The sequence below is a fragment of the Ruditapes philippinarum genome, unplaced genomic scaffold (assembly GCF_026571515.1).
Source record: "Ruditapes philippinarum isolate M1 unplaced genomic scaffold, ASM2657151v2 ctg3933_1_1_1_1, whole genome shotgun sequence".
Classification (NCBI taxonomy): domain Eukaryota; kingdom Metazoa; phylum Mollusca; class Bivalvia; order Venerida; family Veneridae; genus Ruditapes; species Ruditapes philippinarum.
The window spans coordinates 141,500-155,535 of record NW_026858416.1 but is presented as its reverse complement, the minus strand read 5'-3'; the positions used below and the strand labels follow the sequence as shown (position 1 = coordinate 155,535).

General features: G+C 31.4%; 1 protein-coding gene across 1 annotated transcript; it reads right to left on the bottom strand.

Moving 5' to 3' along the window:
* Positions 1–148: 148 nt before the first annotated feature.
* Positions 149–12,897, bottom strand: LOC132753137 (uncharacterized). The gene is made up of 9 exons (XM_060743579.1): positions 12,382–12,897; positions 7,360–7,472; positions 6,528–6,774; positions 5,734–5,842; positions 4,832–4,886; positions 3,849–4,002; positions 3,226–3,284; positions 2,295–2,475; positions 149–1,591 (listed from the first exon to the last, which is right to left on the bottom strand). The coding sequence occupies exons 1-9, from the start codon at positions 12,833–12,835 to the stop codon at positions 1,014–1,016; spliced, it is 1,950 nt and encodes a 649-aa protein (XP_060599562.1). The 5' UTR covers positions 12,836–12,897; the 3' UTR covers positions 149–1,013.
* Between the last annotated feature and the right edge of the window lie 1,139 nt (positions 12,898–14,036).

The window sequence follows — 14,036 nt, the reverse complement described above, 5'->3', positions numbered from 1 at the left end:
CTTTTGTTAATTCACCTAGGTGAAAGTTTTAGAAAGATTTTTTTTGAATTAAGGATTTTATTTTAATTTAAAATATTATTATCAATTTTTCACATCCAATATTGTCAATGTGCATGGTTCAACTGCAATGATGGAGGATAACTAAACAATAGAAACAAACTAACAAGTTTAAACTTTTATATATATTTCTCTATAAGCATGATGTTTTGAATTAGATTTAAACATGCAAATATTTACATTTGTAAATACATACCATCTTAGAAATATTTAGAATTGAAATATAGAGTATAACCCAAAGTCATGGCTGTACTTTATATTTACATTCTATATAAAAAAGGTTATCCAAGAACAAATGCGCTTTTCCAAGAACAAATGCGCTTTAGTACAGTATACATGTGTACTTTAATAATTTACAAATTCAGTGCCAAGCAGATTCATGACATATTCAGTTGTTTGTTTCTTTTTAATTTCCATACCTCTTACAGTCTTATCATATTTATATTAAAGCCAATCCACCTTTTTTTGCCACATGAAAACAAATAAGCCCAATACTTATAATAAAGAAAAAAAAAAAAAACAGTAAAAAAACTCCTAAATTTCACTTCTTGAATGTAATTTCTGCCTTTTGATCTAACAGAAATGATATAATTATGTATTGCATACAACAGTGACAACTAACTTCACCAGTTAACTGTTGAACATAATGGTGAGACATAAGGTGAACTATGATACATTAGGTTCATTAGCAATATAATGATAGTCACCTTGATCTAGGACATGCATCTGAATCTGTGTATAAATATTATGCTCCAACAGCTTTTAAGTTCTTAGCTTGTCAAGTTCGGTAAAAAAATATACATTGTGATTTTTACAACTTCAGTTCCTTACAAATAAACATAGCTTTGAAACTAAGATTTTAAGTTAAGAAATGTAAACTCAATTTTAGATCTGAAAGAAATAGCCCAAACAAAACTAGAGAAATCTCTCCTATACGGATGACATAATTTCTAAAGTTAAGAATATAATTCAAGCCCGAGATCAGGGGATGGAAAATCTGATTTTGGAAATTCTGCGATGACTTCAAATTCACATGATTCTGTATCGCTACCACAGCTACAGTTCAAAAGAGGTGAACATTCTTCACTATCTGAATCTAACAAGCTGCACATAGTCTGTAATTCCAGCCTTTTGGCGTCATCTTCCTCAGACTTTGTTTCATTATTATCACAGTCTGTTGCTGTAGTTGGATCCCCTGGCAAATTCTGAACATATTTCTGTGTATTGACATTTTGCGGTGAAATGATATAAGATCCATATTCTTCCCAATCTGGTGTCCAATTTACCATAGGTGATATATCAGTCTTTGTGAGTTTTTGACATGGAAAAAGAACTGTTTTATGACGCGGTGAATAGTCTTTAACTGATATGAGGTCTGCATTAGGGAGGCTGTTCAAAGGCGAGCCCAGTATCAAATCAGCCCGTATGTCGCACTCATTTTGCTCCTGAGTTAAACACAGCACAGTTTGAAATGATGGACTGTTTACTGGAGTCATTGTGCCATGTCCAGACTCATTACTTGATATACAAATATCTGTAATATATAATGTGGTATTTATTTATAAGAGTTTGAACGGGACACCTGTTATTGACAGTATCTTATATTTTGAAATGAAAAACATTTTTGTTGAATTCTGTAGGCTAAATATTAGGTATATATATATATATACACATATAATGTCAGAAATGTGCCAGATCACATGCATTGAAAACGGAGTTTTTTCTCTCACTTAAGTAGCCTCTTGACTTTTTGTAAAAATTATTATTCAAATTGCTTATATGGTGAAAAAGCTGGTGTATGTTCAGATTTTTGAGAAAACTACATGATTTTAAAGAAAGTTTTTTCCTAATGGAAGATGCCTTTTAATTTACATGCCTCTGTACATGTATTAGGTGAAAAATCACTGGAAAAAAAAACCCAACACATTTTATTTCCAATTGTACCATCTGCATTGCAATTTGAGCCGGGAAGCTAAAAAGGATTGCTAAGTCTATATTTATAAGCTGGTTTCTGTAGACAGTTTATACTGTATGTGACATTATGCCCATCAAAGTGTGTAAATTACTGTAAGCAAACAGGTGAAAGTGTAAATTAATTAACATTTTTAATTTCAGTTTTATAATTAACTTCAATTCAGTTCAACTAAATAATGAAAGACTAGTGAAAGAAATGACCATGTCACTTTAATTAATCCAATTATGCCATGCATAAAAATTAACAAAATCTCATTATTTACCATCATTATTCCAGTCTGTTGTACATGTTGATAGGATAGGGTCTGGCTCTTTTACAGGGGAAGGGACAGTATTCTGAGGCTCTGTGGTTGGTAATTGTTGATCCAGACAATCTAAGCTTTCACTCATTTCACTTGGACAGTCCTCTGCAGACAAGAGATGCCTAGCAATAGCTGCAACTTCCTTAAAAATACAAGCATACTTAATCACTTTTTGGGGCCTTATCAAATAGTGCTTAATGTTAAGAATAATATATATAATATACCATACTTAACCAATTTATGATACAATTGTAAAATTGTTATTTTTTTATTTTGAGAAAAAGGTTTGTGATATTATGTATGATAATTCAAAGATAATTTTTTACAAATTCTATGAGTTGTTTTACACAATTACAAGTGTTTTTCAGACTGAAGAGGGGTTTTACAGAATGAAGAAAGGTTTTCAGTGTTTTTTTCTAACTTAATTTATTTTAGGAAGGGGCCTCAGCCTCTTTATTTTTGTAAAAATAACTGCTAATTTGTGAAGTAAAGGAGCTGGTGTAAGTTTTTAGGAAATCTGCATGATTTGAAAAAAACAAAAAAACTTTGATTCAGATTGGGAAGAGGCCTTTATTTATTGCATCTGTTATATTGGATTTTAAATATTATTAATTGAAATAAAAACTTTGCAGTCAAATTTAGACTGCGTCCCTCGAGCTGTATTCAGATATGAAGACCCTGCAGAAAGTATATACCCTCCAGCCCGTAAAAAGAGGAGGCGAAACTACAGTATAGGTCATATGGTGACCTTCTAGCTTTACTAGTGGAGGGTCATAAGGTCAAAGGTCAGGTGCCCTTCCGTGCATAATTTTAGGCATAAACAGGCACCTGAGTATAGCCACCGACATTCCTTAAGCTAGCTAATTCAGTTTTTGAGATAAATGACACATACCTGTGTTTCTTGTTCATCACTCAAGTATTGTAGGGACTCTACTGACAAGTGTGACTCAACTGATAAAACAAAGAGAAAAACTATTATAATATTTGGTATTCAAATCAACTTGTATATAAACTTTAACTAGTGCATGAAAGTCGAAAGATTTAAAGAACTTAAATCTAATATTAATGCCACATGTTTGTATAATTTCGGGCCATTTCTTTGAAGTATTTTTAAAATTTATTGAGTTCTTGAAAGAGAAAATAGGGTAGTTATAAAAGAATACGAATGTATGTTAGGCACAGTTACATGAAAATCAATTAACAAATATAAAGTTATTAAGCTTTAACATTGTAAAAAGATGATGTACTAATGGACAGACTCGATAAGATAAACCATCAAACAGACTGAGCTGTGAGTTACTCATGATTATGCCAAACGGCTTATGTATACGTTAGGCATACAATACCTAAATAAACTTGGAACAAAGTTGATCAAGAACCTTTTTTTCGTTCAATATTTGTTCTAATTATTTTGTTGAAATTTCAGTACTTAGAAAAATTTGTAATATTTTTCATGACATTGTATCATAACAATAAACATTAGTTAAGTAATTTCATGTAGTAAACATTTGTTACTTGTCTCTAAATTAAGCTTATTGTCAGGTAATGACCATTCCTTTGGATTGCTTTTGTTATTGATGGCCCAGTAACAACCTTTGCTGCTGATGAAACTGGAGTCAAAACGAATCTTTCTAAACCATTTCTGGTACAGCGCATGTCTTATTGAACTCTGAAAAAGTGATTGTCAGAATACTAATATTAAGGCAGTTTCTGCTATAATCAATTTGAAGAATGACAATAATTAATACTCTAAGCTAGACATATTGGATAGATAATGAAGATTGAGTGAATATGTTGTAGTTAAATTATCTATGAAAGAATTTCGAAAAGAACCAATTTAGTTTCAATGGTTACCTTCAAAACTGACAAAACATACAGAAAATTTATTCAAAATTGAATTAGTTTCAATGGTTACCTTCCAAACATGCAGAAAATGAAAAATTGAAATTTATGATTCAGCAGTAGAATTATTGAACACAATTTATTACAGGCACGATATAATTATTATTTTAGAAAAGTAAAAGCTTTATAGGATTAATATGTATGGTGGAGTGTCTGAATTGGGAAATCAGTAAGCATATTGTTTATTGAATACATGTATAAATCATTATTGGCAAGTGTCTTGTGGCTTATAAAGGCCACTTTATAATATTGAATCAGTGATTAATCTTGATAATTTTGCATCCCATATCTTCAACTGATAATATCATGAAAAATGCATGATATCGTAATATGTGCACCCTGTTAGACCAATGCAAATAAGTAACAAATAAACATTATGACTTATGATGTGTTGTGCATTTTTTTTTTTGTACTTACACGTGCGTCTTGGGACTACAGGGACTTTCTTGATTGATCACAGCAAAAGTGAAATCAAAAAATATTTAAATAGACATCAAAAGAAGTACTGCATATGATAACAATATTAAGTAACTTGAGACATTTCTAGTTCACTATTTATCTCTCAAAGAGATTAATAATTGTACTTCAAAACTTACTCTCCAGCTATTGATAGCAACCCTGTCCATGTATCGGAAAAATGGATACTTGTTTCTGAAAGAAAAATCAACAGAACATAAAAACTTCATAAAATATTTTAATTTGAAAATTTGAACGCTGTTCAATCTTAAAAATAATCTAATTAATTTACATGTAAATATACTGCTGATGCAAAACATGAAATGATACTAATAGGAATTGCATATATCTTATCTCAATCTTGAGAAATTGGAAAAGAATACAACCCCAGAAATGTAGTCTATTCATGAACAGTTTCTGAGTTCTGATGTAAAATTCAAAATTAACATGTATAGCTTAATTGATTTAGTTATAAATATGAAGGAGTCTGATGTTAAAATCGGACAAACTCTAGCTATATATAAAGATCTAGTATTTAACTTTGAAATAATTTAAGTCCAGCAGTGATTTTTCTAACTTAATTGGGAAGAGGCAGAAGCCTCTTAATTTTGGGAAAAAGTTTAAGTTCAGATTTTTGGGAAAACTGCATGATTTTAAAGAAAATTTCAATTGGGAAGAGGCCTTTTTTCAGAGTCTGTTATATAAGTAGGAAAACCACTGTCCAGATTATAGCACTAAGATGTAAATTATATTATAACTAAATCATTTAATATGTCAGAATAAATTAAAGAAATTATTATAGGGAAAATCTCTGTTATTGAAAAGAACAAAAACAAGTAGTTGTTTTTTTGTAAGAGCAATTTCCAACATTACACTCATATATTTACTGTGTATTGAGAAATAAATTGACTGATGAAGGGAAGCTATTTAATTTTCTGTTGGTTATATACTCCATAGATCATTATCAATCAAATTATGCAGCCCAGTTAAGTCAGTTACCAACACTTTTTCAGACTGTAAGATGACAAATAAGACTACTTACTGGAGAAAGGTGTAAATTTGTTGCACTTGCAATAGACCATCTGGGCTGCCACTGATTGCCTGAGCAACTAATTCAACAAGTTTCGTTGGTGGTTTTACAAGTCTTGTTCCTGTTAAAAGAAAATTTCAAGAAAAAGGTATAATTGGTAAAAAAGAAAGATGGATTTGTAACTATATAATGTTTAAAGCAGCACGCCTCCAGATTCATGTTAATTTTCATGAACATTTTGGAAATGTATTATAAAGGAAAATATTGTGAGATGAACAAATAAAGCAATTTACATATTGCAATCAACACTTTCAAATAGCAAGAAAATTTCCAAAATATGGTCAACATATGCACAAACCTTAGGGTGTTAGTAACATAGTAGAAATATGGGGGTACCTGCAAATAACATGTAAAATATAACTTAAATGGATCTTTAATGTTTTTACCATCCTTAAAATTTCAGTACATTTTTCTCAATTCTTGAAATAATTTGGCTCATCTGGAAGTGTGCAGCTTTAAGAATGAACTTATTAATCAATAATGTAATAGTCAGAATCAATGTATACATAAAAACAACTGTGACTACAGCTAAACATAAGTGTTTATATATTATATGATAATTTTAGTTCTAATAGCAATTTTAGGAGAATTTGTAATATATCTTTTTTCTTTACAATTTTTACAAAGTTCATCTTTTTTATAGTTTTTTTTTAGTTTATAATTTTAATGAATATTTTGTTTAAAGAAAGTGTGTTACTTTCCTTTACTTAATGGATTAGTACTACATACATGCAAAACATAAATACCTATTGGTAACATTTTAGTATTGTCAAACATGTCCTCCTCATTGTGAAAGGTCACATAGCAGCTTGTGTTTCCATAGTTTCGCCTCCTCTTTTTACGGGCTGGAGGGTATATACTTTCTGGAGGGTCTTCATATCTGAATACAGCTCGAGGGACGCAGTCCTCTGATGGAAGGATGCAGTATTTTGTATCAGGAATTGTAGTTATAGCATACAGGTCAGCTCTTGTGTGAATGTCTTGTTCTTCTTCCTATTGATTGAATATTGGTATGTTTTTTTATAACAATTGCAGGACTTTTTCCTCAATTAAGGGAAGGAGCTGATACAGTAACCCTTTAAATTTTGCAAAATAATATAGATTTTTTGCAAAAACAGAAGAAGAAACTGGATGAAAGATTAATTTTAGGGGAAAATGCATGGTTCTGAAGAATTAAATTTTTCATGAGGGCAAGCTTACCTTAAATAGTCCTGCTATACAAGGAAAAAAGACCAGGAATGCCATTGATAAATTTTGTTAATGCTTGCCATGTGATTGAAGAAAATTTGAAATGCAATTTGAACTAAAAAATTACTTTAATATAAAATAACTTTAGAATTGGATGAAAAGAAGATAATCACCTGTAGGATTAATTTTGACTTGCTTTTAATTTAATTTCTCAAACTTTTGTTTTAATAATATAAATGAACAGTAAATTGTGTGATGTTTAAACTTACCTAGAATTTTTTTAAAAGAGATATCCTAAAACCCTTTTTAAAATAAATTTTTAATATTTTTTATGAAATAAAATTGTACAGTTATAAAATAAGTTACCCTTTATATAACTTTTTTGAATACCTGAGTTAGAAGGTGTTCTTTTCTTATCAAAAGCTTAGCTTTTATGCTTTTCTTCCTATTTTCGATTACTTCAAGGACATCTTGTACTCTTTTGGGTCGGTACTGCTTATCAGCTGGAAAACATATAATAAAAACACATCTGATATTATAGACATTCTATCTTGATCTGAATCGCAAAATTTGTAAACTTGATACATATTCAGGGAATTTTTTTGGATTACTTTAATATATAGCCTATTATGGTTTATATGATTATTCCCAATTGAAAAATAGTATATTATTTTCCCAAGTTATCACTACAAAATGTTAGTCATGCAATTAAATTTGTTCCCAATTTTTAACAAACATTGCTGAAATTCCCAATTCAATGGGTACAGGTTTGGTTCCAAAAATCCTGGAAAAAAATCCTGCAATTATCCATGGGTCAGGCCCATGAGAATTTGTTACCCTAAACCTTTCCCTATAGTAGTACAACACATTATGTTTTCTCATAAACTGCTTTATCTTGAAGAAATTTGTTTTATACACTAAATTTACTTTGATGTTTAAAAAATATCCAATTGTTTTCTTTCATAGTGAAAATCTGACTAGACTTGGTCTAAGTCTGGAATTTAGTGATATAATTACGATGGAAATGGTGTTTAATCTGCTACAGGGATGAATTTAAGGCACGGGTACAGGAGTGCGTCATTGCCCATTCCGGTGTAATCAGAAAATGTTGTTCTTTACACACTGAACGCCACCAAATACTGTTTGCACCATTAAAATGAAAGTGGAAGTGCTGCTTTTTTGAATTGGGATAGAAATTGTTAGAAATATTTTCATTTCACATAAATTTCTGTCAATGATAGGAAAATCCAAAGCTGCCCTTAAGTGTTGAAAATACTTCTTTTTTTACCCCATATTTACCAGTTCATGTTCTGACAAGTGTAGATCATCTGCTGAAACCGTAGTGATGTCATATTCTGCTGAAAAAACTTAAACTGAAGCCAAAAAGGGCCATCAATTAACATACCACGGTACCATTGTGCTCTCTGTTTAGGCTCTCATTCAAAACATGGCCGACTCAGACCATAATTGTTTCTAATTTAAATCATTAAATGTTATTTTATGTAGGACATGACATTGTGTATTTTACAGAACAATTTAATAAAATAGTAAATACAAGTTCTTTTTATTTGTACAATTTGCTGGAAATAATAAGAACAATGCCAATGGTATACTCGGTCGCTATGATATCAAGGGTTCTATGATATCAAGGTATTTAAATTTTCTGTGACTTTTAGTAAAAGGAACACTTGATGATGCTAATATTTGTAAAACTTGCACACTACATTCATTTTCATTAGAGGTGTAACGATTCATCGATGCATCGCGATCTGCCTTGTCCTCGATGTATGCATCGTAATGAAATTAGGAAATTACAAATTCCAATATATTGCGATGCAATACATATTTCACCTCCCGATGTATCGATACAGCGGGAAGTATCGCAATACACTAACAATATCTTCCAGGAATATAAGGGCAAACGTATTTTTTGAAAGAATGAAGAAAGAAAAATAGCTCGGATGAAAACAATGAACAAGCGCGACTATTATCATATCATCGTTGTCATCTCGTTTCCCCCCCGCAATCATTTAACGGTAACTAATCAAGTTTTATCAATTCTATATAAATGGGCTGGTGTTGTTTGAACTTGTTTATAATAAAAAAAAATAATAAGAGATCTATGCGTTTTCAACAAACATGAATTTGTAATTTTATTTAGTCGCACTTGATGTCGGATTAAAATAGTGATGATGACAACATTCCCATGTGATATTCGTCACGTATTTATACTTTCATTTCCGTTGACATCATTTTCCCGTAAAAAAACAAAACAAACAAACACATGACTGTAGACTGCAAAATACTTAAGAGAAACTATAGTTAATCCTCCCTGGTCATACAATTCACGAGTTTTAGGAACATTGTAGTTTTTGGGGAACCAACAGACAGTGTTGTATAATGTTGAAGACCGGACGTCGAGTGTTTGCAAAATTTGCAAACTCAAAATAAAATACAAATCTTTCGAGAAAAATGAGAGAGTAACTGATTAACTGTTATTTTCACAGTTGTTGACCTAATTGTAAATCACTTGTTACTATTTTTTCACAAGAAAATTTTTTAGTGGTGTATTGTAAGACTGAAATTTTTTAACTGTCAATTTGCTGTTATGGTATAATTAACAATACCTTTAATCCTTATAAGTAATCAGAAAAGTAAATTGTTGAAAGATCAAAATCAGAAACCAAGTTATAACAAGTTAAAGAGTTTATTTTTTGTTATTGTAATAATTCTATATTATATTCGTAATTATGCTGTAAACAAATGGCCAAATTTTATGTACTAAGTCTGAAAGTCAGTATCGTGATACGTATCGCATCGCAACATAAGAATCGCAATTTGCATCGCATTTTTTCAAAGTATGCAATACATATCGTGAATCGCATCGTTTTGAAAAACAAGTATCGTGATATGTATCGTCACAGGAAAAAATGGCAATGCGCTACAGCCCTAATTTTCATCTGCCAATAAATTTACTTTGGTGAATAATGAATGTATTTGTTTGTGGCAAGAAAACTATCTTGTAAAACCTTCCTTCATATTTGACTACCATTTTCCTTAATGGTTTTTACACAGTCAATTAAAATATGTTATAAAAACATATACTGACATAAAGTCTGTTCATATAGTTTTAATTTCATAGCAAGTTAACTGTTGGAAGTTTTTCAAAACTTAACTTGAAAGTTTTGACCCATTTATCCTTCCATACTTGCTTTTTTGGGGATTACCTCGATACCGTAGTAACATCCTCTGAAATTACCCAAAATGGCAGACATTGAAAATATTCTAAAAAATGTCATTTTTATGCCCCCGCCATGTAATGGCCGGGGCATATAGTGTTACCCTGTTCCGTCCTTCCGTCATTCCGTCCTTCCGTCATTCCGTCCTTCCGTCATTCTGTCATTCCGTCATCATCAGTTTCCGTTCATTATCTTAGTAACGGTTGCACATATTCAACTCAAATTTGACATATGGATATGTCATGAGAAAATACAGGTCAAGTTCGAATTTGGTCATGGTTTGATGATTTTTGGCAGAGTTATGCCCCTTTTACTTTGAAAATAATATGAAATTTTCAGTTTCCGTTCATTATCTCCCCAACGGTACAACACATTCAACTCTAATTTGACATATGGATATGTCATGAGAAAATACAGGTCAAGTTCGAATTTGGTCATGGTTCGATGATTTTTGGCAGAGTTATGCCCCTTTTACTTTGAAAATAATATGAAATTTTCAGTTTCCGTTCATTATCTCCCCAACGGTACAACACATTCAACTCAAATTTGACATTAAATATGTCATGAGAAAATACAGGTCAAATTTGAATTTGGTCATGGTTCGATGATTTTTGGCAGAGTTATGCCCCTTTTACTTTGAAAATAATATGAAATTTTCAGTTTCCGTTCATTATCTCCCCAACGGTACAACACATTCAACTCAAATTTGACATTAAATATGTCATGAGAAAATACAGGTCAAATTTGAATTTGGTCATGGTTCGATGATTTTTGGCAGAGTTATGCCCCTTTTACTTTGAAAATAATATAAAATTTTCAGTTTCCGTTCATTATCTCCCCAACGGTACAACACATTCAACTCAAATTTGACATATGGATATGTCATGAGAAAATACAGGCCAAGTTCGAATTTGGTCATGGTTCGATTATTTTTGGCAGAGTTATGCCCCTTTTACTTTGAAAATAATATGAAATTTTCAGTTTCCGTTCATTATCTCCCCAACGGTACAACACATTCAACTCAAATTTGACATACGGATATGTCATGAGAAAATACAGGTCAAATTTGAATTTGGTCATGGTTCGATGATTTTTGGCAGAGTTATGCCCCTTTTACTTTGAAAATAATATGAAATTTTCAGTTTCCGTTCATTATCTCCCCAACGGTACAACACATTCAACTCAAATTTGACATATGGATATGTCATGAGAAAATACAGGTCAAGTTCGAATTTGGTCATGGTTTGATGATTTTTGGCAGAGTTATGCTCCTTGAACTTTGAAAATAATATGAAATTTTCAGTTTCTGTTTATTATCTCCCCAACAGTACAACACATTCAAGTCAAATTTGACATATGGATATGTTTTTGAAATGCCCAGGCCAATTCGAATTTGGTCATGGTTCAATGATTTTTGGCAGAGAAATGCCCCTTTCACTTTGAAAATAATATGAAATTGACCAGTTCTGGTCATTATCTACCCAACAGTGTTACATATTCAACTCAAATTTGACATATGGATATGTCAAAGGAATGGGCAGGTCAAGTTGGAATTTGGTCATGGTTTGATGATTTTTTGGCAGAGTTATGTCCCTTTCACTTTGAAAATAATATAGATACATCTTAGGAATAAGCAGTTTAAGTTTGAATTTGGTCGTGGTTCAATGATTTTGGACAAACTTATCTTTCTTGAATATTGGAAAAATTTTGAACTTTCAGTTTCAGCACTCATACTTTTGTTGAAATGTATGTAGCCATTATTTTGGCTACAAATATGAAATATGCTATTTTCAAAAGGTTAAGACTGAATAATTTCAGTGCCTTGAACATTGTATGAAAATGGTTTGTGTTAACATTGAAAAGTTTTAAGGGCTTTGAACTTAAAATGAAAACAATAATTTGTGCAAACATATTTGGAACTAAATATTATAACATCTGAAATTTTGGCTGCATGCGGGGGCATCCGTGGCATGATGACACATTTCTAGTTATTGGTTCTTTTGAAATAATTTTTTGACAAACAGTTCTGGAAAAGGTTCAATTATAAGATGGAAGAAAAATCTCATTCATTTATGATATTTATATTTAAATATTTTCCGATAAACTTTAAGTACTATACCGTGATATCATAGAACGGGCTACCATTAGGGGACCATCCTATGACTAATTTTACCTTTAGGGTGTGTGCTATCAATGTGGGAATTTTCTGTCACTGACTGTTTCCATTTTTCTTGTTTCCTGTACTTTCTTTTATGATGTAACGGTTTTGTACTAGCTTGCTTATGACTTTTTTGACCAAGGTATGAATCAAGATCAACTTTAATAGAATCTGCCTGTCTAGGAGATTGAGCTGAAACACTAAATGACTGATCATCTAATTGTCCATTAACATTTAGAATAAATGGTCGTTCACTCTTCTTGCATACAACATCGTTTTCTCGTTGCAAACTATTTTGAACACTTCTAATTTTAGATCCAGCAATAGCATGTCCAGTCGATTTCTCTACTTTTTGCAATGTCACCTCATTAAATCTTATTTGCGGACAATTTTCTCTTGCAAACCAAACATTAACGTAGTTTGGTGCATAAAACGTAGGTCTTCCGATCATGCTTTTTGCAGTTATCATGATTTCATTGGAATCTTTTTTTATTTTCAATTTATTTCCTCATCGTCTGCTGTCAGGAAATAGCCAATGTTCAGTTATAACAGAGAATTCTATTGGTTGTAAGAAAAAGGTGCTGATTTGATTGGTTCGTTCAAAATGAGGCTATAAAGCGGCATAGGCGCGATAAATTTAAAACGAATACGATAAGCTCATCACAATAATCTTTTCTCTTCAGAGATATGTTATATCTTCAATGGAAATTTTTTTTTGAAACAAACACTCTCCGTTTGTGTTGGTTTATGTTATGAATAAGTCACAACATAATCATTTGCTATGTTACATTGTATGAGTTCATATTCATGACGTGCAATGCGCCTCATGATATGTGTTTATGGGGGTGCGGGGGGGGGGGAAGAAGATATATTATTACTAAGAATAACCGTATTATTTGGGTCACGCCAATATTTGTTGTTTGTTGCAAAGCTAGTAAGCTCTATTTACCATTTTTAAATCAGATTGTGGTAAGTCTTCACGAAAACCATACTGTTCAATTAGTCTTTATTAAAACCATTTTTAATAGCTTTTTTTTGGTGTCGCAAGGGTATTTCAAATTCGTAAGACCCTAGTGTCACAATGGTAGGCCATTTCCATTTTCCGCAGTTTCTCAACTTAAGCACAAAAGCTGTTATAATATAGCATAAAAATCAAGCAACGAATTCTACTAATCATACTTCATATCTTCTTATGTTAACATATATATTTATTGTTTAATTTATAGAGAAAAGGACATCAATTTAACACAATGATATCCATTGTACAGTGGCTACTGTAAGTCAAGACAACATTTCGGCATTCACTTTCTTACAGTTTGACGTCTTTAAGCATTGACCTCACATAATTTCTTTTCCCCCCATTTTTTTCTTGTATCCTAACGGAATATCACATGGATTATATTGCCTCGCGGACAAAATAAATACTTCTTTCATAGATCATTTTGAAAAATATTGAACGTTATGAAAATAAAAAGACATTCCGTCATGCCATCACTATTTAATTCTTCTTACAGTTCGGTCTCTCACATATTGTAAATATATTTTGCCCGTCAATATTACCAAAATCTGACAGAGTGTACCGATAGCAGGCTTGTCAAATTACAGATCAACATCTGCAAAGCAGCTCCCTCTGTCGTGAGACAAGTAGAATTATCTTTAAATTTATCGTT